We start from the raw sequence: 26,273 nt of genomic DNA, 5'->3' as shown, positions 1-26,273 counted from the left end.
AGGCAGTTCCGGTTCGGTGGGGCTACGACGTCAAGTTAGTTGCTTGTGATTAGTCAACGGTCTCCTGCGGGAGTCTTATTCGCGGGAAATTCAAACTAAAAGAAATCGGTCTGCGAAAACGAGATGAGAGGAATTTATGGCGATTGTTCGCTCCTACTCATTAACAATGATAACAAGGGATTGCTCCTACGACAAAGGATGCACCTGTTAAAATAAAAAACCGATGAAAGACGGGTCACGCTAGCAATTAATTTGAAGGATGACTTGACAGCTTAAAGTTCGATTTTATCAGTTCTTTTTGTTTATTATTTTGGTATTCCACCGTGTTGTACTTTGCACCAAAGCCAAGCTGCTTCCATAATATTCAAAGGCTCATGCATGACATCTTTACTGATCTTTGAAGATGAGTATGAATTGTCAACAATTAACCCTTTTTTAGCAGACAATTGGTTAATTGAAGTTCTCGCTATACTTTCAGAGGCAATGAAGGCATGGTGCAAATCTATACACGGTGCACGGACCCCATGCACCCAAAGATTCGAGAACTACCTTATGGACTTCCATTCCGTTTCACAGACTGACACTTTCAACCCGCTTGACGGTCTACACTAAAAAAATTCTGAGGAGTGGAATTTAAATGACTCATTTACCGTCTTATCGAGTGCTGCCTCAAGTCATCCTCAAATGATTAGGGAACTTAAGCACGCGCGTTTTTGAGACGCGGACGGAAACCGGAAGTGAGCTGTTTTTCCTTTAACCTCTTTTCACGCAGCCACATTTATATTGCTAAGTATCTTTTCTCCATTAGAAATGATTAGTACAAAAATCTGCGATACACCACTGTCCTGGAACGCGAAATTTTCTCTTCCGGTTGCCGTCCGCGTCTCAAAAACGCGCGTGCTTAAGTTTCCTGAATAAGTTCCCTTATGGTGAACCTTGAAAACCACAGTTTAACGCCGAGGCACTAATACCATATGAGGCGCGAAATAATGCCCTATTTTTTCTCTGAAGGTCAAGCTTTCTCCTCATCAGGAAAAGTAATAGTTACACAGGGCATGTAGAAATATAGGGCTGGTCTTACCAACTTCCAGGGGAAAACCTGATTACCTCACGCTTACCCGGGCTTAATTAGCTTTGCGCAGTAAATACTATTTTTCACTTTAGCATTTACGATTATCGTTTTATTAGACCACTGAATTTTCTTACAGCACCGTTCTATGTTATCGCCATTCTGGCGTTTTGCGGAAACGACCCCTGTGTCGTAAGTTAAGAAACCCGAGATCTTGGGCCTGTTATGTCTCAGGATTCCCTAAACTGCGAAACCAAATTCGAGGTAAATCAGGAGCTTGGTACATGAAAGACCTCAAGTCCCTGTCCCACGTTGTATTTTTATGGTGTTTCAATAAATAGTAGCAAATCTCAGTTCATTGAACAATGGTTTAAAAACATTTCAAATCGCCTTGATCTGTCTCTGATAAAACAAGTTCGTGTCATAAAAGTCCCTTGATTTGTTTAAGAGAGCCGTCGGTATGAAAAATTCATTCAGGTTCCACTCGCAGGAAACTCGACGCCACCGCCTTTCCGCAGCCACTTTGGGCAGGATGTGATGTGTCGGAGGGGCGCTGAGGCATCGGTGACGGATTCCGTTTTCCACAGGAGCTAACTTCAGACGCCCTGTCACGTGTTTCCTTCAAGTAAGGTTCGCAATGAGTTGGAGCTGTTAAGAGCTGGCAGATCCTGAACCGGAGTTAGTGAGCCCACGAGCAACGGGTTCCCATTCGTGCCAGAAAGATTTGATCTGCAAAACAAGGAAAAATACGCGGATCAAGGTAAAAATTAAGAAGGACCACGCATCATATCCACTTGTAATAACGGTAATAAAAACATTTTCTTATCTGTCACACGACCAATATTGATTCTAAATTGTTTATTCGTTTTTTAACTTTTGACATTTTGTTCGCTTACAATTCTACAGTGTTACACGTCTGTTGGGAAGACCTTTTCCAAAAGGTGACTTATTGCGAAATAAAATTATGATAGTGACGATGATGACGCTGATACTAATGACGCTTTTAGTTGAAGACGACGAAATATTTGAAGAATACAACAAACTTCCATGTCCTACCACCCTTAGTCAGCTATAAAAGGCTATTTGTTGGGAACAGAGCTTTTCAAGTCCATTTCGCGATCTCACAGCGGTTAAACATCAGACGCACCTTGTCACTGCATTCACACCCGACACTGGTCCTGTGAATGGTCTTGCAATAGCAGATGTAGGTAGGGGAGGGATATTGTTCCTCGCAGGAGTTCCCACGGGAGTTGAAGTAGCAATAGGCCGGCCCGCAGACTGTATCACATGATGAGCAGCAGCGCCTGTTAGGAGAGGGTTGCTAAGGTTCACAGCTTGTTTTCTCCCATTGCCAGACAGACGGACTTCTGACTCGCTCTCAAGAAAACTCACGAACAACTCTGAAAATGTCTGAAAATAAGTCACAAGTAACTTTAGTTAATTCACCTTGAAAAAAACGCCCTGAACGAAAAGAGTGGGGTGACTTTTAAAAGCGTAAACAATCTCAGAAAAATGTGCACCAAGAACTGAGCAACTCGTTTCCTCCTGATCAATGACAAAGAGATAACTTAGTTTCGAAACATCATCTTTTCAGTGAATCTCTTACAGAAATATCACCATAATGATTCACTCCCCCAAAACAGTCTATTTTGAAACTCAAGCTTTCAGAATAACGAGGACTGGATGAGAGAATAATAAAATATCATAATTACGGGAAGTACGATCATCCGGGAGAGTGTAGTCCTAAGAAGGACTGTCTTGGGTGTCATTGACCGACGTTTCGACAACATGAGCGGAAGTCATTGTCATCTTTATAGAGTTCATTCAGTGATTAGTGTAGTGTCAGTCGCCAAACCGCCACTCAGGTTATCCTCTGTTGTGGAAAAAAATGACCAAACATTTGATTTGCACTTGTCCTGGAGATTTCATAAAGCGGTTATTATTAACTTGAACGACGAAAGAGTTGACAGAAAAACCATGTCAGGGCAACAAATTGAGCCAGATCACACTGATTTGGATGAATACAACCTCTCTAAGAACGGAGTATTAAAACAGTGAATCCAAAGTGATTCGTCCGTGTTCCATATGGTCTCCACCCATGGCATCCCCCAGAAGGCATGCGCAACAGAGTCGACTGGTTTGCAGCAGTAACTCGATAAATCTTTTATCGTGTCGCACATTACCTTTTCTCCTGAAGCTGTTGTTTTGGTCGGTGTCTTTGGAGCGCTGTGACCAAACGGAATAATAGTAGAAATCCAGGATCCTTTTGGAGCCGACGATCCAGTGCCCACCTGGGAGAGATCAAAACTCACCATGGTCAAACTAAATACCACGGAAAGTGGTTACGAATGGCTCATACAAACACAACGAGGAACCTCTTTTAAGTCGTGTTTGAATCACTCGAGAGTGACTAAGCCCAGTCTTGCCGACTGCTGGCTTGCAGCCACAGTAGACTACCATCTTGTGGGACAATAGACCTCTTTCATAATGGCGGCCAAATAGATTATTCTTTTGTTTTAATGCTAATAAGCCCTACTAGCCTCGCTACGACATGCAAATTTCAAAAGAATATTTGTTTCAAAACGAGGACAGTAGGTCTAATTAACATAAATACAAAAGAATGTAAAGTTGGTCGCCATTTATGAAAGTGGTCTATAGGACAAGTTCAATTGCCATTCAGTACTTTCACAACGACATTGGGGATCCTTTATTTAACAACGACAGCGGCAAGGACAATGAATTCAACACAAAACAAAAGCAAAAGAATTTGCAGCACGCAAACAGCATGTATTTTAGTACATCCTTAATTTCACCTCCTCTCCACTAAAAAACCAACAACGTGGAATAAACAAATTCAAGGTTTTGGCAATAACCTTACCAAACAAACTTTAATACGTTATTCTTTTAATGGCGCGCCTTCCAATCAAGATGAATGTTATTTCGTCATCATCATCATCCAACGCAAGCAAGATGGAATAAAAACCGCAAAATTGTTACGACAGCGCATATAAGTTTATTTTCAGGTAATGTTTTCGCTTGCGTTGCCGTTGCTAAAGCCCTCCCTCTTATGAAGACAGGAAGGAAAAGGAGTTGTAGGGATGAGGAGAAAGAGGAAGAGGATAATCTACTCAGCCAACAGTGCCTTTGCTGTCCCAAGCCGTTTCTGTCTCACGGGGACTCACATATTTTCTACGTCTTTGAAAGTTGATGTATTAGGGCCGATTTACGCGGTACGATTTTTGTCGCATGCGACAATCTTACGACAGACCTACAGCATGACACATGATTGTAGCAGCGTTTTAAAACATGTTTTAAAATGCTACATTTTTCTGACGTACACGACAATCGTTAAGTCATGTCGTGGGCCTATCGTAAGCTTGTCGCATGCGACAAAAATAGTGCCGTGTAAATCGGTCCTTAAATTGCCACTGAAAGTTGCGCCCAAGAACTGATCCTCAACATAGCTGGGAGGGAGGATCCAGACACGTTTACGCTGTCGTACGACAAACAGTCACAAAGTGTCGGAATGACCTAAAAGAAGACTATATGGTAAACAATAACCTGTAAGGACAGTTTTCGCAGGGCACGCAGAGAAAGCCTGTTCGTAGGCTACGTAAGCACCATAATCGTCCCTCAAAACCCGGCCTTATCGTCGTCCCAACCGTCACGCCATGTCCTCCCCCCCCCCTCCCAAACCCCTCTCCCCGCTGAATAAGCGCCTGTACTCCTTAAATAGTTTTTGCCACTACAATTAAAGCCTTACCTTTTCCAGTTCTTCGTGTGTGAAGCCAAGCAAAGCTCCAACAACTCGCACCACTTCAGTGCGTTTATTTTCGGGGGTATTAAAATAAGACAACAGCATGTTTTTCACCAGAGATCTGTAGACAAAAGCAAGTTCAGAACGTAAGAATAGCTGTTTTTAATAAAAGCTAAGCTGCGAGAGGGTATTAAACGAGAATGTTTCCAGTTGAATCGATCCGTGGTTCAACTTTATGTAACCTTAACATTTGCGTTTTTTTCTTTTTCCTTTCCGAACGCCCTCCAAACAAGTCACACGTCACGTTTTGCGAGGGAACGCGGTTTCACCAAGAGTACTAGCAGTCAATAATAAGAAAAGTGATCCTGCAATGCTTTCCTGGAAAATACCCCGACATCAAAGATGGCCCCCAAATTACGTTTTCATTACAGACATTCTTTGCATTCAATAAGCTCCACATGTACGACAAGTGATCAGCACGAAAGTACATTGTACATAACATCGAAAATTTGGCAAATACATGCATAGGATCTTCGTAGTGGAGCTTTGCTCTGTGGAGATACCCTGTCTAGAGGCAAAGTTTATAAATAAATAAGTAAATAAATAAATCAATAAATAAATAAAAATTGATCAAAGTTTTCCTCGCCCAAAGGCCAACTGGAGTAAGTAGTTTCAATCGTCCGTACGAGTCATCTGGGACAACCGGACGATTCCAAATATGGATCTCTTCAAAATGATTATATCTCAAAAACAACTTGAACTCGGTAACACCAATTTTTAATCGCTGGAAAGTGAGTTTCCTTTAAACTCATTGCCAAAAAAGGTAAAAAAATTCTCAGACGGAAGCGGATTTTCTTTAACTTTACAGAGAGTTTCATTTTGGCCTGCAGATCACTTTCCAGCAATAAAAATTGGGGGTCACCATCTTTGTTTGTAAATAAGAGCGTTTGAGCATTTGAGAACAAAATATGGTCTTTTCAGTTGGTCTTCCTGTTGCTATGGTGACCTACTACGTCATAATAATAAACGCATCCTGTTCAGCAATAACTGATGTTTCATGTGGTACAATAACATTGCGTTAACTGAAACTGTTGTAGAGTCAATCCATTTAATAAGAATCACTTGAAATGGCCACAACCGCCTTAAGCCACATTATTTGTCAACAGACCGAATGTATAAATGGCGGCCAAAGATGTGTTCTTTTGTTTATGTGCTAATTAGACTCACTAGCCTCGCTCTCAAGCAACATTTCTTTTGTATTAGTGTCCATGCAAACGAGGCTAGTGAGTCTACTTAGCACATAAAAGAACATTTTTTTTGACCGCCATTTATCCATCGGTCTATACCATAAGACAAAAACTCCTAATCTCACTTTTCCACTTTGCTGTTTGACAAACTGTTGAGGCTGTTAATACGCTCTTGACTGACGCGTAATTCCTCATCCAAACGAGCCACTGCAGAGATATCATAACAAAAACAAATATATACAAATTTAGTGAATAGTGCTGTCCGTGCATTCTGACTGGCTAGCGCGGAAGTGAGTGGCAAGTACTATTCACCTCTGAGCAAACGGAGAAAAACAAAATGGCTTCCCATTTCGCTTCCATTGCAGAGGAGCAAATTTTTTCGATAAACTCGGCTGATGATTCAACTTATGCGGTACATACTAAAACAGTGTCGGGGAAAGGAGTGGATGTTTACCTATCCACCAATATTCACCTCCACTTCGGTGAATAATTGTTTAATATCAGAAACCCGTAAGGGTTGAAACGTGTAACGCGCGTTCACAGCTTCCGAATATTCAGTGCTAAGTACCATATTTGGAAACCCCTCGCTCCAGTTAACTTCGTGCGAGAACATTGGTGGTATTGCGTCACGGTGTTTTTGCGAACTGATTGGTTGAATGTTTCTCTCCTCTTGTTCCAAATAAGGTACTTAGCAAATTGAATATTCAGAAGCTTGTTTCCCAGCACACAAGGGGCCGTTACACGTTTCAACCCTTATGGGTTTCTGTTAATATACAAAGCACACTAAGAATTCTGAACAATGATGCCATCTACTAATATTGCATAGTTCCGAAAGAAAGGCGTCAGTAAACATTTCGAGAGTAATCCGGGTATTCGATTTCTCGATCCCCTGGGTGCCAGAGGATTTTTTTTTCAATGTCGGAGAGAACGCTTAGTAATTCGAAATGTCGAGACTGAGCATTCTTTCCGTCCGTGAACAAAAATTTCTCTGGCACCCAGGGTAAGGCAACGATAGAGTTCAGATTGCAAAAAATTTGTGACGTTAAAGCAAGACTTACGTTACGTAAAAGTAAAACTATTAGAGCAAACAAAACAAAAAAACAGCCGCAAACCTTCTTCTTTGTGTTTTAAAAGCTCTTCTTCTTTTTCCTTGAGGTCGTTTCGAATATTCACCACATCTTGCGTTACACGAGCCGCAGCCTCCAGTTGTTTCTGAAAAACCCATGGATTTATTGACAACAAAGGAGATATTTTAGACTGGAATCGAGTACGACTATTTCGTTTCCGCTCTAAACACTCGCACTTAAAAAATGTCGACCTTTAAACTCAATGTGCGTGCTCAGTACAGAAAACGATACTCGTGTTCGAGCATGGCCATGGGTTAGTATTTACTGAGCCTGAGAAGAACATTTTTGTAAGATTTTCAAAGGTGCTGGTGGAAAGCAGGAGTGTAATGAACTGCGTCAGTGCACACGGGCACTAGAGAGCTCACCACAAGGATTTGACCGTAGAAAGTCGCTGGAAAGAGCAGCTCTGATTGAAGAAAATAGAGAACCATTCACAATATGAGCTCGGGTTTAGAAGTTCCACGTTCTTTGATTTCCGGGATATCCTAGAACGTGGAAATTTCTCAAAAAAACGTTTAAACAATTTCGAGTCAGTTTTTTTGTTGAATAGTAGCTTTTCGTCACTTGTAATTCTGAAGCTACATTGTTCTTAATTTGAGGTAACCAGAAATCAATCAAGTTCGAAACATGAAAAGGTAAGGTCAAAGTGGATTTCTTAAGCTCCGCTTCTTAGCGCCGTGAATATGACCATACCTACCACTTAAACAATGTTCAAAACAAGTTATCTTCATATCATCTCCACTAAACTATGTACTCACCTTGAAGTGATTCTCCCTTTGTTGTAGCTCTTTTACTTTGTCCCAGGCTTTCACAACTTCTTTCTGTGCTTCCTCCTGAGCTCCTTTTAGTTGTGCCTCGCGCTCTGGGTTACCATAGAAACAAGCAGTCAGTTAACACCAACATGAATTAGTATGGATCTAAGGCGTTTCCAATTTAGCCTTCATTTCTTGTTCGCCCGACCAACATAGTGGTATGCGCCCTCTGGCAAAATGCAAGGCAGTTCTCCATAATTTCCTGAGATCACTAACAACCCGGCGACTCGCTTTGCAAGACTTACAAGTCTGAGAGCAACAGAAAACACTGATGTGATGACAGGACAGGAGACGCAATTAAAATGGCTGAAGAGGAGGAAACACCACAATTACACACCTTCAAGTTGAAGAGAAAGCTTTTTTTCGGAACCAAGCCAAGACAACTTCCGCAGGAACAATTTCAAAATATTTCTGGGACGCTTCCCAATTAGCAAAACTCGGATTATTTTCTTGCATTGGAAGCAACTTTACCTCTTTGGAACTGTTCCAGAACAAGTTGCAAATTATTAAGAGAAGTCTGGTACTGGTCCGCCTGCTCTTGATATATGGTCAGATCCATGACTGCGCGGTCACGCTGGGTCGCAAAGGCCTGGAGTTGTTTCTGGAGGTTTTCAATCTGCACAGAGGCTTGTCGGCTGAATAAAAGAACAAATAAAAGGAGAGTATTCGTGGTAAGCGGCCACAATTGATGAACTTGTTAAAAGCGTGATCAAGAAAAACACTGGAAGATTACGATCCGCCATATAGTCGTTTGCATGGAAATTGAAAACTTGACTGCGCGAGAACCCTGAGAAAACGAAAATGTCGATTTAGTGTTTGACGAATCAGTAGCAGAAAACATGGTTTTACATACTTGAGAAAGGCAAATTTTTAAATAAGAAAAAACTTGGCTTAAGAAGGAAGAACACTTACTCTCTATCCAGCATAGAATGTGAACTAGACACAAGCTTCTCTTCAACTTGGGCCATTTTCACTCTGAGGTCCCTTTCACGTTCCTCGGCCTCAAGTGCTTCATGTGTATAACTTTCTTCAACCTGAAAGATCAAGTTAAAAGTTCAAGGGCTTAACTTTGTCGAGATAACTGAAACAAAGAAACAGGTCATTAACAAAACCGACATCTAAAAATCTCAGCTGGAAGGAAGTAAACCAAAAGTTGGTTCTTTATAGACATCGAACCAATTAGTGGGATTGGGGAGGTGACATGGCTTCTGGTTAGAGCATTGGATATGCAGATGGATCCTTCGGGTCCAGCTCCGATCATCACCTGGATTCGTCTGTTTGGTAGGATACTTTCCAGTTGGGCCTCTGCCGTCATGTTTACTTAAAGTGCCCCTGTGATCAAAAAAACCACTTCCTTTTTTCCTTCAGATTTTGAAAGTGTGTTTGCTTAACACCTGACTGGCAAAATTTTGAGCTTTGACTTTTATCAAAGGCCGTTTACTTTGAGTGCAAGTTTTGGATTTCACGGTCCGCCATTACTCACGTTCAAAACTGACCGATTGGACCTCAGACGGTTGGATCCAGGGAAAAGTGACGTAAGAGGCTCACTAGCTTAAAATTTCAGCGTGTGAACGCAGCTTATTATATATGCAAAGCATGAGTTTAAAAGTCTGAAAGCCCAAAATCCCCGTGCTGCATATTAATTCTGCGGCGTACACACGTATTGTATTCTTAAACTAGTGAGCCTTTGAGGTCACTTTCTCCTCGATCCAGCTCTCTCAAGAACATAATGTTAGTAATAGCGGACCGTTAAATAGGAAAATTACAGTTAAAATAAAGAGGTGTCTTTTTGAAATCAAGGCTTAAAACGTGGGTCACTTAGTGTTTTGTTAACATAGTTTTGAAATCCAAAGAAAAATATGAATTGATTTTTTGGTCACAGGGGCACTTTAAATAGTTGCATTTTGTAAACGGCTCAAAAACCTTTAAAATTCTAAATACGACCGTGTTTCAATACAAACTCTTTACTCTTTTACCCCGGCGCAGAACGATTTCTGCTTCAAATCACAGAGAGAGCTGTGAGCTTTTCTCTTTGGGAGTACTAGTTCCAAGTCCGGTGCTGTAACCACACGGCTGCGAAGCCTTGCAGAGCGCCAGTTAAGATGAGTGAGGAAGGCTTCACATTTTCTTAAGATTAAAAGACACTCGCTTTGTTCTTACCATACACCGAGGGGACTTTCACCTGTCGGTAGGACAGCTGCTTATGCAACCTCAGTGAAGGTTGCTGTCACCAGTGTTAAAGGGGTTGGTATTCGTCAACAAACCTTAAAACGGCGGCGAAAAAACAGTCTCCACGTAAGACCGAAAATTAGATTCGCGTCTTCGGAAAATGGTAACAGTTCGATGCTGGCTATACAGGAATTTTTCTTTTCTCTCTAAGGCTGTATTATTTTATAAAACTCAACTTAACTTTGCTTCTGTTACAAGCATTCTGATTCCCTAACTCAGAGTTAATGACTTCGAATGTTTTTCTCGAACTCACTGCCAAATACTGCTTCCACTGAAAAATTACCTACATGTAAAATGTCACCAAGCCCCAGTAGTAGACAGGCTGCATGGATAACTTTATCCAATGGATAAGTTGATATATCCGCGGTCAGTGTCAACATTTTCGAACACGCCTATTCTGGACTCAACAAAAAGCTGTCTATCGATAACTTCCTCGTTGTTTGACTTCTTCCTCGTTCCGCAGGAATATTTTTCAAATGAGAAAAGATGGAAAGGAACGTTTTTAAGAGCAATTAGCGTTTCCAGTTAGCGCTTATGCTCAAGTGGGTTCAACACGGGCGTAAATACCTGCACAAGATGATTCCTGAGTCTGTCTAACTCTTGGGCCATTTTGGTCTCAGCTATCTTTTGTCCATTGCTGGCTACAGATAACTCCTCTTGTAGCTGTTGTACTCTGTTGCGAAGCTGTTCTCCTGTCCTAACCAACTGCTCCCTTTCCGTCGTCAATCCCTTCACCATCCTGTCTTTGTCTTCCACCGCCACCTTGTGTTGATCCACAGCTTCAAGCAGCTTGGTAATTGTCTCCCGCTCCTGGGACAATGTGCCTCTCATCTGGTACAGTTCACTCTGTAATCTGCTTATCTCAGCTTCGCATTGGGACTTAGCAGTGTCCATCTCCTCCCTGATCCTTTGTGCTTCGTCTAATTCCTTCACAATTCGTTCCCTCTCTTGAGTTACATGTTGAAGATCCAATTGTGATGCACGATCTTTCTCACTCACCGCCTTACTCAAGCTGACGATCTGATCTTGCAAATCTGCGACTATAGACTCTTTCTCTTGTAACAGATCCTGCTTTTCATTCTGTGTTTGCAGTAATAATCGATGCAAATCCTCTTTGTCACGCAACACTTCTTCCAACCTTGAGTCACGATCTCCTCTGGCTTGCGTCAGAAGGGTCACATTCGAAAGTTGCTCCCGTAAAGATTGGATTTTGTTATCTCGTTCTCTAAGGGCATTACTTCTTTGGTTTTTAACATTGTAAAGTAATGTTTGAAAGTTGTTATCAATGTCATCAACACTTCCCCCATGTTCAGAATCAATAAGCAAATTTGCCAGCTGTAAAATTTTATTCTTTAGCTCGTTCGTTTCAACTTCTTTTTGTTCTAAAATATAATCCCTTTCGCTTTTAACACCATCAAGTTCAACCAAGATAAGACTTTTCTCGTTCTGACTTTCGTCCAAAATCTGCTTAATTTCTGATTCCTTGTTCAGTATAACATTCTTACACAAAAATAATTCATCTTCTAACTCCTTAATTCTGTTATCATTCCTAACCACATTCATGTTGTCCGCAGAGAGCCTGTTAAGTTGTGACTGAATGTTTTCCATTTCTCTATTCATCTTCTCATTTTCAGATGATGTCCTCGTAGCTAAATCAGTTTTCTGTTGTAAAGCTTCACCCAGTAAGAGAATTTCTTCCCGCAGTCGAGAAATTTCTTCATCTTTCGCTACTTTTTCCCTAAAAACTGAGTCTCTTTCGTCCTGAAGCATTCTGACTTGCACATCAGACCCTTGAGAGGAGGGAATGGGAGTGATTGTACTTCCCAACTGCGCCAAAGCGGCAATCTGTTTGTCCTTATCATGTATAAGTACTGACAAAGTTTCGTGTTCCACCTGCAGTGCACCCATTTGACGCCTTAACAGAGCGTTTTCGTTTTGAATTCTTTGGTCTTCCTCAGATTTTGCCTTACCACGTTCCTCAACAAGTTTTTGCAGAAACGAAACCTTTTCTCTTAGTTTACCCATTTCATTTGCTTGTGACTCATTCAAGGCAAGTAGTCGCGCATGCTCGGTGTGCAGTAGCTGCGAAGCTTGGTCTTTTCCCTGCATCTTCTCGCGCATAGCTTCTAATCTGTCACCCGCATTTAACAACTCTTCCTCTCGCAGGCTCAAATCCGATAGCAGCCTCTCCTTATCCTCCTTCATTTGTTGTAATTTGCTTTCATAAGCCTCCAGTGATCTGCGCGAATTGTCGTCTGTTTGATTCACCAGCTCCACTAATGAAGCGTCCTTTTGCTTTAGAGCAGCTATCTCCTGATCTTTTCCCTCCAACAATCTTAGGAGCTGTACTCGTTGATAGCTAGCATCGTCTGGGTTTGAAGCCGTTACAACTTGAGTATGAATCAACTGTTCTTTTTCTTTGAGTGCCACAGACAATTTTCCTATATCCAACTTCAGTAAATCAACTTGGGCTCCTTTCTCCCTTACGTCAAGTTCGAGTTTATCAACTTGTAAGTCCTGAACTGCCAACTGACTCAGGATCTCCTCCTTTTCCATTGTGGTGTCCGCTAACTTCTTCTCCAAGTCTCTGCAGGCCGAAACATGATTTTCAACAGCATCACCGAGCTTGGTCTTTTCCACCTTCAACATTTCTATCTCGGAAAACGCTTCTTTGAGTTCAGAAGCGAAATTATCCACCTTTGCACTGCTTTTTTGCAGCTCAGCCTCAAGGTTGTCCTTTTCAAGCAAAATAGTGGCCTGCATCGATTCCAAGGCTATGCACCTTTCCTGTCTCATTTGAACCTGCTGACTTAGTTGTTCAATTTCCTTCTCTAGTTTGGAAATCTCAATGCCTTGATAAGACTGAGCATTGACTTTGTCTTTGTACTCATCGACCAAACTTTGTAATACTTCTCTTTCCATCAAGAGTTTATTGTTCTCAGCAGAAAGCGACCTATTAGCGTGGTCTTTTTCCTCAAGAAACGTTTGCAAATTGCCTTTGTCTTGTTTCACGCTTTCAAGATATCTTTCCCTCTCAGCTAACTGGATAACCAAGCTCTTGTTTTGTTCGCCAACCTCTTCATAGGTCTGCTGATTTTGTCCTAACACGCCAAGCAACTCATCATTTTTCGTTTTCAGCAAACTGCACTCCTTCCTGTTTTCCTCAAGAAGTTTTGCTACATCTTCTTGCCCCGTTCGCAAAAAGCTTATTTCGTTATCTTTTGAAGCAGTCAAATCCAGCAAATGAGCATTGAAACTTTCCTCCAATTCACATATCCTCTCATCTCGTTCGTTTATCATATCCATCAGATCCCGTTTTTCATCTCTAATGGAAAGCACCTCAGCACTTTTCGCTTCCAGCTCAATTTGAACATCAGCCACTTTTGAAGTTTTCTCGTCTATTTCCTGAATAAGCCGTTGTGTTTGTTCTCGCATGAGAGAATTATCTTTTTCCAGTTCCTGAAGCTTATTCAAATGCAAAAGGAAGCCTTCATCGGTCTGTGAGCCCTCATTCACACTGATATTATCACTGGAATCGATCATGGACTGCCTGTGATATGATGCCCATTCATGCAGACTAGCTCGCAGTACATCTGCCCGCTCCTTGTCAAACTCAGTTTCATTTTGTGAAAGGGGCTTACTGATATTCAGAGTCACAAATTCATCCTCTACAGTTTTCCAAGCCTGAAGAATCTGTTTTTTCTCTGCCATTATTTCGTAGTTTTCATGTTGTAATCGTGTTATTTCTTGATGATCCTCGGACTTGTTATGCGGAAGACCTTCCAGTTCTTTCACCTGGCGTCTAAGGCTCAGCACCAAGCCCTCTAGCGCTTCTTTTTCTCCTTCCCAATCTCTCTGCACCAATTCAAACTCTTGTACTTGTCGCTGGTAATCCTCCAGTTGCTGCTCTAACTCCTGGCCAAGTTCGCTTGTCTGTTCTAGTAACATTGCAGTCTCTTGTGATATTTCAGGCTGATGTCCCTGGATATGTTGTTGCAGCTCTTGGCTTAGACTCTTTGGCTCGACCTCAAGTGACACTGCAGCCTCCTGTATTATTTCCCGCTCAGGTGAAATGCCTTGGAGCAGTTCATCATTCTGTTGAGTACTTTCCGTGAAGCTTGCCACACTCTCTGATGACCCGGATGGACTCGGTTGCTCCCCACCAGATTCCATATCATTGCTCCACTCTTTCTGATTCTGAAGAGCATTTACCAGCTCCTGTAGATCCTGAACCTTCTGTTCGAGCCCAACAATAGTACTCTCCAACACAGCCTTCTCTGCATGCAGTGCCCCAACAATATCAGGTGCCTCGTCGTCATCATCATCCCCCATGTCTTGCTGCCGTCCCATCTCAGTCACACGGTCTTTTGTTTCTTGCGCAACTTGTTCGTTGTCTGATTGTAAGTCCATCACAGCACCTTCCAACTCCTCCACTGTAACTCTCAGCTCAGCTGATCTGCTCATTAGAGATTCTTTTTCTTTCACGACATGGTCCACTTTGGCCCTACTACGCTGTACCAGCCGCTGTTTAAGTTCTTTAACGTCTTCACGAACGGAATTGGTACTAAGCTGTGAAAAATAATGACAATTAGACCTTAAAAATGAGTTAAAAGTCGATTTCATCTGGTCAAAGGTAATATCCCATTAACTTTCGTCATAACCTTCTTTAAATGTTGAAAGATTTCACAGTGCGGTTATCGGAAGCTACCACTAGTTTTCATCGGGGAAAAACGGTGCAACATATATATGTTGATGAAAAGAGGCCAAGATTACCGGTAACTACAGTTACCATGACAACGAAGACATTCAGTGGAATTTAGTGAATCTTAACTTTTTCCCAAATTTTGATAAAGGTTGTTTTAGTAAAAACAGACAGGGAAACCCGGCAGAGTAATAGGACATTTGCATGATGACGTCATTTGACTACAAGTACCAGAATCCTTCAGGGTTTGCTTGTCTCATAATTAAAGCTATTGTTATTTTAACCCCACTGGGAATACAAAATTTAAACAAACTGAATTCTGGTATTTGTAGTCAAATGACGCCATGGTGAAAGTTGCCTATTACCCATTTTTCTTGTAGTCCAATAATTTCCGAGTGGTTCCCCCTCCTAACCTTATCTTATAAAATGTGCAGCTCGTGCCAAGTGCAAGTGTGAGGTGCATTGAGTAAAAAAGAGTGCTGGTGAACTTTACATGTACTGTACAATATACAGACAAAAGAGTGTGTGGAAGTGTTGAGAGTGCAGAAAATAAGTTAAGAGAGTTAAAAGATAAACAAACACACGTATGACTAAAAAGGATGCTGGGCAAGGCAATATGAGTTGGGGAAGACTGTGTTACACAATACAAGCAGAAAAACCCATTAGTACAGCCCTAGATCAAGCTATTAGCTCTTTGATAATCATTACTCAGTAAAACTTTTCACGCAACTGCAGCTGTAGATCCATACAGTAAAAGATTATGAAATGACAGGAACAAAATTTGTCAGTTAAAAAATACATGGTGGTTGAATACTGTCAGAAGTCCATAACTCAGAACAAAGTTGATCTCTCTCATTTGGCCTTAGGCTTATCAGTTTATGGTATTAGGGACCTTTAGATCGGAGGAGGACGGCTACAAGTACGAAATTTCCGTACTGAGCATGTGCATAAGGTTTGGAGACTGATATTTTCGAAGTGCGCATGCTCAGAACCGAAAACTCGTATTCGTAGTCTTCCTCGTCCTCCAATCTAAAGGTCCCTATTATTTAAATGTAGAACAAACAGGTCCTGCTAAATAATGGCCAATCAGATTGGGCCTAATGACTGCAATGCCCCTGATTGGTCCGTAACCAAGTAGTCGCACGAGTGTTGCTCGTACCAAATGCAAGATCATGCGCGAAAAGCAATGCTGCTACATTTTTTTCCCGCAAAAATCTAGCAGTAGCCGTTCTAAAAGTAGAACACACCATAAACTGATGGGCCACATTCCATTGCAGATGAAGACGTCTTGGTTATGAACTTCTGATACTGTATTCTTGGTTTGCATCCACGTGATGAGACGGCCATGTTGATGTAGAAAACGATAGAAAATGACCCCACAAGTCTTGCATACCGGTAATAATAGAGTCACATTCCCAAAAGACATTTTACTGCATTGTTCTGTACACAAACATGGCTGCCGCGACATCAGATGCAAACCACCAAGATGTATAATTATGTACTTTATTAGCTGAAAACAATCTATAGGAGAGCTTAAATGCAAATCTTCATATTTTTATGCTTATTAATTGCTGATGGAGGCTGATTGGTTGAGGAAAAACTTACTTTTGAGAAGTTAGATGAGTCACAAATGCATGCATGGGAATTTTTGAAACAAGGAAGAGTCAGGTGTAAATTGTAAGAGGAGCAGCCGCTACTATACTTTGTCTGTAGTACTATATCATCTGTTGTCCAAACTCAGTCTTTTCAGTTTTTTCTAGCAAATGATGAAACATCATACATGCAAAGCAAAAGAAATTCTCATTGACAGCAGTCTCAGCGACTGCACAGTTACATTTGTATCTTTTGCCACTGTAACTTCACAAAAGAATGACCTTTTCCAATCGATGAATAGCCAGAATGAGCTACAGTAGAAACATGTAACTCACAAAAGTACATTACACAGCCAAACTATGGCTACATTTATCCTCCGCTCACTGTACCCGACAACCAAAATTAACATAAGGAACACATAAGCAGGGTTTCAGAGTATTCCCTCCCATGTCACCCTGCACAGCATCCTGTTTGATGATGCATTACATGTCGGGCCTGGAACATGGCCACAAGCCTGGCGTTACTGGTGTGCAACTCTTGTCTGACCTGCTGGTAAAGCTGAGCAAGACACAGGTGACGTTCCCACAGAGCTGCAACACACAAAAACATCCTTTGTCAGAAAGGGATTAGAGCGAGTTTCAATTGAGTGTTGTAAAACCAAAACCAAAGTAATTACTTTAGCCAATCAAAAAGGATGGAGACAATCCGATAAACCAATCAAACTCAAAGTAATTACATGTAGCCTATTCGAAACACGGGAAAATGTGCACGCGTGAGCCACAACTGGTTTTGGTTTCACTTCTGATTGGTTAAAAAAGTGACACGAGAACTTTGAACCAATCACTGAGTGAAGGAATCATAAACCAATGCATTCGCATCTCCCGGATAGCTACATTTCAGAGTGCCATGTTGCTCAAAGCCCAATTTGCACCAACACTGGGTTTGAACTTTGGCAAAACCAACATGTTACCAATTGGCTTAGTAACAAGTTATTAGCCTCTATTAGAGCTAATCCTGCTTTAAATAGCTGTGTTTATAGGAAAGAAATAAATTACATGTAATGTACACATTATAGGCCAACTGGTAAAAACCCTGAATTCACCCCTGCTAACTCCCTGCTGACAGATCTTCGCACTGAAACTGCAATGAGGTGTAATTATATTATTATTACTATACTGTTTGCTTTAATTGAAAATCCCCAGCGAGTAGAAACTACATTATTATAACAATTTACAAGCCTTAAGAGTCTTTGTGATTTAAAGAAGGTACATGTATGTACAGTAGGAAAGGAGTCTATAGCCAGCTATATTTACCACATGTATGGTTATTTACAGTTGTTATAAAACTCTAAGAAACCAGCTGCAATAGAGCGCTAGAAAAGATGGCCACTGGCTGCTTATGACAAGAAAGGCAAACAGAACCTTAACTCAATTAAACAAAGCCACATAAAACATGTACAGTAAATTGTGTGACAAGCACATTCCGAGGATACATTAAAATTTTGGCAGAAACAAAATTAGTCACTGGCTCACGGTTAATCAATGCCTTCAGCACTTCAGTATATGTACATGTACCATAATTATTATGGTAACTTTAATTTGGTTTCCACTACAGCTGCAACATGCACTGTAGCTCATCAGGGTTTATAGATCCCCTTATGATTCAGTCAATGCTAAACAATGGAGATGATAGACCACATCAGCTAACTTAGTGTTGTACAAGATTCAAATCTCCTGGGGTTAAGATCCTTTGCGTATCGTATTTGCATTATAATGTAGCATTCACATTTAAATGATATGGAAATGCCTGGAACGAAACATTTTATTCCTAAAGGGTTTTCATTGGGTACAACATTGAGTTAGCTGATTAGGTCTAATAGTATATTATTGTGTCAGGCATGACAAGCACTGTTGAAGTTCTTCTTTATACTATACATGTATAATTACATGTACATCATAAACTGTAAATGAAACTCACCGGCCAAAGCACTCCTAAATTTACCCATCTCCTCTTTTGCCTCTCCTTTGACAAACTTAACACTTTTCAAATTCTCCAGCTCAATCTTCTGTTCTTGTTGCAGACCATGAGAAATTTGCAGCTCTTCCATCAACTCCATAGTTGAAAAGCTAAGTTGATCAAGCTCAGACTTGACTTCTTCAACACAGCGATGCAGCCTCCGTGCCTCTGCCTGGGTACAACTCAACTGTCCCTTGAGCTCAGTATTTTCCGTCGCTACACAATGAAACTGTTCCTGTAGCCTTTTTAAGCTTTCAGAGTCACTTTGCAAACCAATGAGTTCTTGGTTTAGATCTTTAAGTTCAGTTTGAAGTTTTTCTACATATTTCTTGCTTACCTCTAAACTGTTTTCTGAAGCAGACATAGTATCAATATGAGACTTATTTAATTCTTCATACTTTGCTTGACTTTTATCCAAATCCTTCTGCACTGCTTCAATTGCATCTTTCTTTTCCTGAAGCTCATTATTCAAGACCTTTATTCTTTCATCCTGTATTTGCACTTCACTTTTTAGCTGTATTATACTTTTTTCTGCAGCAACCAACTGCTCTTTCAATGATGAGGAAAACACTTTGTCCATGTCATCCACAGTAGCAAGAGTATGATAACCCCCCTCAATTTCTGTGAAGAACAAAGATTTTTACATTATTCCTTTTTATTTGAATTACTGACATGGAGCTAGAATGGGACTTTTGAGCCATTAGCTGTAAACAATATTACTATCAATATTAATAGCTGCCCTTAGAAGCAGAATCATTATATTATAATAATATTCCATTAATTCTTCCCTGTTATCATAAAAGTCTGTCAAACTTCCCTTAAATTTAGCAATGTACTTTGTTGCTTGAAAAGAAACACACTCGGGTTTCCCAAAATAGCTAGAAAGCAATATTACCTTACTTCAAGCTGTAGTTTCAAATTTATTTTTTACCACAATTGCTTGTAATCTCGCAATGTGATTGGCTAATTTATCATTATCGACGAGAGTTTAGACAACACTGCTCGCATCATGCTCGCGTCAATTTGTCAAGCAATGTAATACCCAATCAGGAATGTTCACTTTGTGAAACAGACCAATCATATTGCGAGAAAGTAAGACAATGCTTGCTCTTTCTTAATGTCATGATTTTGGTCATGCTCTGAAATAAACACTTCATTTTCTTTCATGTTGAATATTGTGGTGAAGATTAAACAAATCGAAGGTGGTTCCGCGTGATGATGAGTGTCGTTGTCAATAAGAGTACAGTCAACGCGGAACCACTTTAAATTTGTTAAATTTACCAAGACCACTAGATAAATAAGACCAAGACCACTGAGTAAAAACACCTCTGCACAAAAGTGTTAAATTTCCTGAAAAAACCCCTACAAATACGCATAAAGTGGTCATGTGTGTACATGTATGAATCCCAAAAGAAACTTAATACTCATGTGGAAATTTACGCTGGTAGAACTATGTATGCTTCCCGTTTAAGTCATCCCACAGGAAAGCCACAATTTTCTTAGTTTTACATCCAACAACAAGAATCAGGTCAAGCTCCAATATTGCAAGGAAGAAACAAAAATGGAGTTCATGGTAAAAATTTCCTTTACAGCATTTGCCCTACAATACAATCATGTCTCTGATGTATGTACAATTAGTCAGTCAATCCACCTAACTAAATTTCTTTTTACAGTTTTCCATCAGGTCCTCATTGAGGTTATTCCATGAATTTGTCAACAATCATAGCTGACTGTTTTCTTATCATTGTCCAATGAATACTCTACGTTTACAGTTATTTACATTGTATCGATACACAATGATTGATTAATTTGCTTTACAAGTATTAATTTTATTTGATTTTTGACACAGTTAAGAGGCAAAAACTACAGATATTAAACAAAAATGGGACGAGGAATCATAAAAAAAAAACTACATGTATAAGGCTATAATACTGCATTACTGACTTCATAATTAAGGCTACAAAAAGGAACAATAGGGACAATTTAATCCACACACCTGATTTATTTTTTATAACAAGTTGCTCTTCCAACTCCTCGCATCTTTGTGTCAATTCTTCCTTTTCGTCTTGCAATTTTAGCAGTTCTTGTTTGTGCTTCTTGTTCAGGGTTGCTATCTTTTGCAAGTAACTACTCTGCAAAGCTGTCAATTCCTGTTGATACTGGTCAATTTCTTTAACATGTAGTTTATCCTGATTTTCCTTGCAGAAATAAGAGACATGTGAACTGTAAGTGTAGTACTGTAAATGTTCACACAGGTGCAACAAATATACAGTTTACAGAACACAATTAAAAAAAGATATGTTTGCAAGTTGCAAAAAATGTAGCCAAAAGACTTTAAACCTTAAATTGCCCTTCATGGAAAGACTGGAAAATTAATGGACTGGAAATTTATAATGAGTTTTTCTTTTCCAACCTTGTAACATCGATAATTCTTTTCATAGGGAATTCCCTTCGTCTGGAACAAAAATTGTTAAGTAAACACAAAGTAGTTACTAGAATGAATTCAAGTTGAAAGGCCATTGATAAGCTGAAGAAGCATGAAACATTGACAGATTCAACAGGATTCAAATCCATGACCTCTGCAGTACTAACATGGTCCCAGTCCCAAATGCCATGAGCACTACATTGTATAAAGCCACTTAGAGTACAATGCATGTCAGTCTGCTGGAATAACATGTTCTTTCAAGAAATGAGGTGATTATGAAGTGCACAGAAAATGACAAGCACTGGTACAGTACAAATGTAAATACTGCATCGAGCTGTATGGACAGTGGGTGCCTGGCATTTCCAGGGGTCTCCACTGTGATCAGCCCACCTCTAGAAGGTAAAACGCTCCCATGGCTATCAATCCCGGCAACCCAGCCACGAGCTCCCACACAGAGACATCTGGGCACCTATCAAACTGACTGTGTCAACAGTGGAAGAAAATGGAAGTAGTGGGGAAGGCAGAAAAGATAAAAACTCCTTAGATGCTACAAGAAAAACCACACAAAGCTGCACCAACGTAGATAAAAAATGGCTGCTATACTGACACTGCTTGGCCTGCATGAGCCTGTGCAGAAGGTGTACAGAAGGAAACAAACTGCTGACCACTATGAAGTTAAAAGCTCTAGTTGTTGACCTAAACACACAAAAAGCCAACAACCTTTTGTTGCTAACCTACTGGCAGGTAAATTGCATTTAACCACATTAAACAAAATTTAATTGTGGACTAGATCCTGCTGAAGCCCTGCATTTTCACGTAACAGAATTTCTGATTTGCAAATTGGAAGAAAGGTTATTTCTTTCGCTGCATGCCAAATTGCTAGGGAAACAATTTGTACTACACAAAGATCAACCTCTGTAAAACAAGGTCTTTTCAAAATGATGTAATACTAGTCTTCCTAGAAGACAAAAAAATGATGGCAAGTGACAAATGTATTTATCAGGGGGAATAAACGTAGTTTACAACTCACTGCTCCATGTGCAACAGATTTCCAGTGTTGACATTCTGCTTGAAGTTTTAATATCTCATTATGTAGTCTTTTGGTTTCCAAAGGCTCATCACTGCTGTCTGCAGAGTCATGTCTTTCTCTTTGCCCAAAGCTGTGGTCATGTTGCTCATGAAATCTGCTTGACTCTCTGAGTTTAATGAGTTCTTGCTAGGCATGCACAAAAAACAAAGAACAAAGCAAGTTAGTGTCAGTAATAATCAGCAAAGATGAACCATTTGAGACAATCTGCTCAGTAAAAAATAATAAATATTATTAATATGTGTCCTGGTTATACAAAACCCTGCCACGCAACTTCCACCCCATCCTTCTTTGTTAACACTATTCAAGTCAAGAGAAATCAGGAAAAAGGATGCTTCACTTAACATTACCTCCTGGTTGTGCAGCTGCATTCTGTACTCTTTTGAAATATTGCTGATTTGAAGTTCAGATGCCTCCAATCTAACATGAAGTTCCTCATTGTTGTGTTTAACTCTTTCATACTATGGAACAATAGGAAAAATGGTTGTGCACAAAAATGATGTGATTAATTTTCTATAGACTGTTCACAGTCCCCTATTTTCCCGCTTGATCGTTGGGATCGAGCACAAACTGCCACCTTCTTTGTTTTTAAACAGCGAGCACGAACTGGGGAGAGCAGCATAATTACCGAGTGGGTGGGGGGAGTGGAGGGGTTTCGGCGGGAAAAATAGAGAGACTGTCCGATCTTTACTGCGACTAGTGTTCAGCAAGTCCCATTCCACCTGCAACGGCAATACCTGATTGGTCCATAACACAATGCATCTGTCAATAAAAATACAGACAAGGCTCTCAAGTTTCAAAAACCACATGGTTTATCTAGAGAAAGAATCTCAAGAGTCTCAAGTTTTCGAAAGGCCATCTGGCGACTTGGTGGATTAGTCCTAATAAAAGAACAGAAGGAAGTGATTACGCTTTTGCTGCAAGGCAAGGATGTATTGGCTGTTCTTCCTACAGGATTCAAGAAGAGCTTGATCTACCAAAGCTTTGTACTTGTCAAGCAAGTGGAAAATGAAAGCACTTCTCGGAGAGATCAGCCCTCGTGTTTGGTTATTGTACTGTTACGAAAATATAGGTGAGGAACAGATTAATTCTAATGATTTTGATTTGCGTGTTAAGGGTTTTGAGAAAACTGTAGATGTATTAAATGAAATGAAGAACAACAAAAATTTCAAGTCATTTATGCTTCCGCTGAGCAAGCTTTGTCGAGAGACTTATTTCGGTTGTTGTGGGATGAATCCAAGAGACAACTGTCGCTGGTAGTTGTCGACGAAAGTCTAGCCATTGAAACTTGAGAGCCTTGTCTGTATTTTTATTGACAGATGCATTGTGTTATGGACCAATCAGGTATTGCTGTTGCCGGTGGAATGGGACTTGCTGAACACTAGTCGCAGTAAAGATCGGACAGTCTCTCTATTTTTCCCGCCGAACCCCTTCACTCCTCCCACCCACTCAGTAGTTATTTCACTCTTCCCAGTTTGTGCTTTCTGTTTAAAAACAAAGATGGTGGCAGTTTGTGCTCGATTCCGACAATCAAATGAAAAAATAGGGGACTGTGAACAGTCTAAATCTTCTAAAACTCTTACTGAGAGTGTCATTCTACATGTACATGAAGGGCCAGTCCTTCATCTAATAATTTTGACTGAAAATTACTACAAGTATTGCAAGTGAATTGCAGTGTAAGACAGCAAAAGAAAAGTAACCATGTTTGCTGCAAACAAGATTTTTCTTAGCTCAGTCCAGATCTCTAACTTTTCATGAGTCCAATCTTGGAGGAGGTGCCATCATTTAATTAATGCAGACACTAAAACTTATCACTAGAACAAATTTCACTTGACAATCTATAAATAACTGTTGAAATTGCTTTCAAAATCTACAAGGACAACATCAATAATAGGCCACTTGCACTAAGAGGTCATGTGACATCGTTTTCATGAAAATGAAAGTTACATGATTTTGCCTTCGAAACACTATTAGTGGGTCATCTCTCAAACAGAATAATAGTGATTTGGTTTTTCAAACCCGCACCATTTGCTTAAAATGAGAAAGTCCATAGCTGGTCACGTGACCAAAACTTGATTTTTAAAATTATGAATTACCGCTTTCTGACACAAATTTTGCACTTGAACTTTAAGGAAAATGTTGAAAAGATGATGTGGTAACGTTTATGGCACATCTGAACTCAACTATCAAACATTTAACAAGATATAAGCAAAAAGTAGTTTTGGCCACCATGTTGGAGGGCAAGAGTATGCCCTCCAACATGGCGGCCAAGACAAATCATGCTACTTTGTTGAAAAATCAAAGTACCATAAAATATCTCCCTTAAATGCGTTTCCTCTCAAATTTCGCGTGTAAGATAATTTTTATGTGTTCTGTCAATTTTTGGCAACAGCAAGATTACAACTCACTCACCATTTGTCAGCCAAACTACATGTGTAAATTGTTTAGTTCACAGTGGACAGTAGTGTTTGAGAGGTAGGAGGTGGAACAAAATATCAATCATGACCACAAAGTATATGTACAAGTGCAAGGTAGGTGGTGATTTTTGCTAATAGCTGCATATACCATGTATGTACATTTGACAACCCTACTCTGTATTACCAAATCCTTTTTTCAATGCCTCTACAATAACGCAGATTAAGGTTTGCGCTGACACCAGGTTGACAGACATAGCTTGATACTAATCAGGTTTGGAGTAATGAGTACAACTTACAAAGTTATAATAATTATTGAAGACACTTTGTCAGAGGGTCTTGAATAGTACCTTTGCCTCGGCACCGTGCCAGCAGAACCTTTCTTAATGCGATGAGAAAGAAAGGACTCTGTAGAAATCGTGTAAAGTATTTATTGAGTATGCGCAAGCCGCTGTTTGGAGACAGTAACTGTTTCAAACTTCCAGACGTCATATTGATTTTCGTACTAAAGGCTCGATTTTGACCTTCACCTTGTCAAAAATGTAATGTGCATGCCGCCTAAACAGGTTTGACCGGAGTGACTAGCCCAGAAACTTGGGCTGCGGTGACTTAAAAGACTTGACAGACTGCAGAGCCTCTCTTGCTCGCCTTTTTAGAGAGACCCTGCTCACTGCCTCAGTTGCTTTGAATAACAATACCAGGTTACCTTTGATGACAACTTCCTGCTTGTAAGCAAACCCTTTTCAAGTAAAATTTGAGAGAATTTACACAAACAGGTGCAGTCAAGTGAGACAAGTACATGTAGTAAATATATCGGTAATTTGTGGTTCAAATTTTCTCTTGGTTTAAAAATTTTCAAACCAAATCAACTTTGATTCTTCTTTGGCTAATATTCATCATCATAAACTGAAACAGAGAAAAATCAAAATTGAACTGGTGTAAATTTTTGAACCAGGAAAAATTTGAACCACAACATACATTGTATACACAGTACATGTTCCTCACTCCTCGTACACATATTTATGATGCAGCATGCCTAAAGTGAAGATAAACCAAGGGAGTGACTGCAGAATACCTGGCCACTATTGTGTTCTTGTAGCGGCATCGTTTAAAGAACGAGGGAAATACGGCTGTACATGTAACAAACATAATTTGCACACCATTCATATGTAAACATTAGTACGCGGTGGACGTAAATAAACCCTGGCCCATTTCCTAATTCACTAAGCAAACCCTACCTCGGCTTTTTGTGTCAACAGGTGCGCTTCAAGATCATTTATACGAGCTTGTGCAACTTGGAGCTCTGCTGAAGGATCTGCGTTGTAAGATTACACATGGATGAGCTTAACTGGCATGAATTACGTTAACAAGAACAGAAATCAAGAATATGCTGTGCACTACAAATTATGTTTGGAGATGGTCATCATCTAAAGCGAGTGACAACAACAAATATAAAGGAAAAAAGGAAGCTGTTTTCTTGTCCTTAAAAAGGCTAAAAATAACGCTTAAACAGGCTAGACTTAGGCACAAGAAAGCTTAACAGATCATACCTGATACTTCGTCTGCACCTTCTGTCAATATCTCACGGGTAAAAGAAGAAATTTGTCCAGTTATATTAGAGATACTTGAAAGACTGCCTGTTAGGTTGTTGCTCAGCCATGAGGACATATTTAGGATAAATGAAAGGATAAAATCGGTGCAAAAGCTCACCCTTCGAGCAACTTTGGCTGTGTGATGTGGCAGAATGTTACAGCTGCCCTGATTGGCTACTTGAGTCGTCCATGTTTGCTCGAGG

At 40.2% G+C, this 26,273-nt stretch overlaps 1 protein-coding gene across 2 annotated transcripts; it reads right to left on the bottom strand.

Annotated features, from left to right (window-relative positions):
- Window positions 1-1,162: 1,162 nt before the first annotated feature.
- On the bottom strand, window positions 1,163-26,272 carry LOC138027905 (thyroid receptor-interacting protein 11-like). 2 transcript variants are annotated; one of them, XM_068875526.1, is made up of 17 exons: window positions 26,029-26,272; window positions 25,717-25,793; window positions 22,415-22,525; window positions 22,008-22,193; window positions 20,549-20,750; window positions 18,514-19,173; window positions 17,083-17,126; window positions 10,809-14,810; window positions 8,925-9,046; window positions 8,484-8,647; window positions 7,959-8,062; window positions 7,186-7,285; window positions 6,199-6,280; window positions 4,833-4,947; window positions 3,253-3,360; window positions 2,217-2,479; window positions 1,163-1,798 (listed from the first exon to the last, which is right to left on the bottom strand). In XM_068875526.1, the coding sequence occupies exons 1-17, from the start codon at window positions 26,144-26,146 to the stop codon at window positions 1,678-1,680; spliced, it is 6,579 nt and encodes a 2,192-aa protein (XP_068731627.1). In that variant the 5' UTR covers window positions 26,147-26,272; the 3' UTR covers window positions 1,163-1,677. The 2 variants fall into 2 exon arrangements, with proteins under 2 accessions (XP_068731627.1, XP_068731626.1); XM_068875525.1 differs by having other exon boundaries at window positions 17,023-17,126; window positions 26,029-26,253.
- Window position 26,273: the final 1 nt, after the last annotated feature.

This window comes from Montipora capricornis, chromosome 12 (genome assembly GCF_036669925.1).
Source record: "Montipora capricornis isolate CH-2021 chromosome 12, ASM3666992v2, whole genome shotgun sequence".
In the NCBI taxonomy this organism is placed as follows: domain Eukaryota; kingdom Metazoa; phylum Cnidaria; class Anthozoa; order Scleractinia; family Acroporidae; genus Montipora; species Montipora capricornis.
This window is presented reverse-complemented; position numbering and strand designations above follow the sequence as displayed.

Excerpts from the sequence above, each read along its gene's own strand:
- LOC138027905 (XM_068875525.1), bottom strand. The coding sequence starts at position 26,146 with ATGTCCTCATGGCTGAGCAACAACCTAACAGGCAGTCTTTCAAGTATC. Across the intron at positions 17,127-18,513 it reads ATTTAGGAGTGCTTTGGCCG|CTCTGTGGGAACGTCACCTG; the intron begins GTGAGTTTCATT and ends TGTGTGTTGCAG. Across the intron at positions 1,799-2,216 it reads GGTGTGAATGCAGTGACAAG|ATCAAATCTTTCTGGCACGA; the intron begins GTGCGTCTGATG and ends CTTGTTTTGCAG.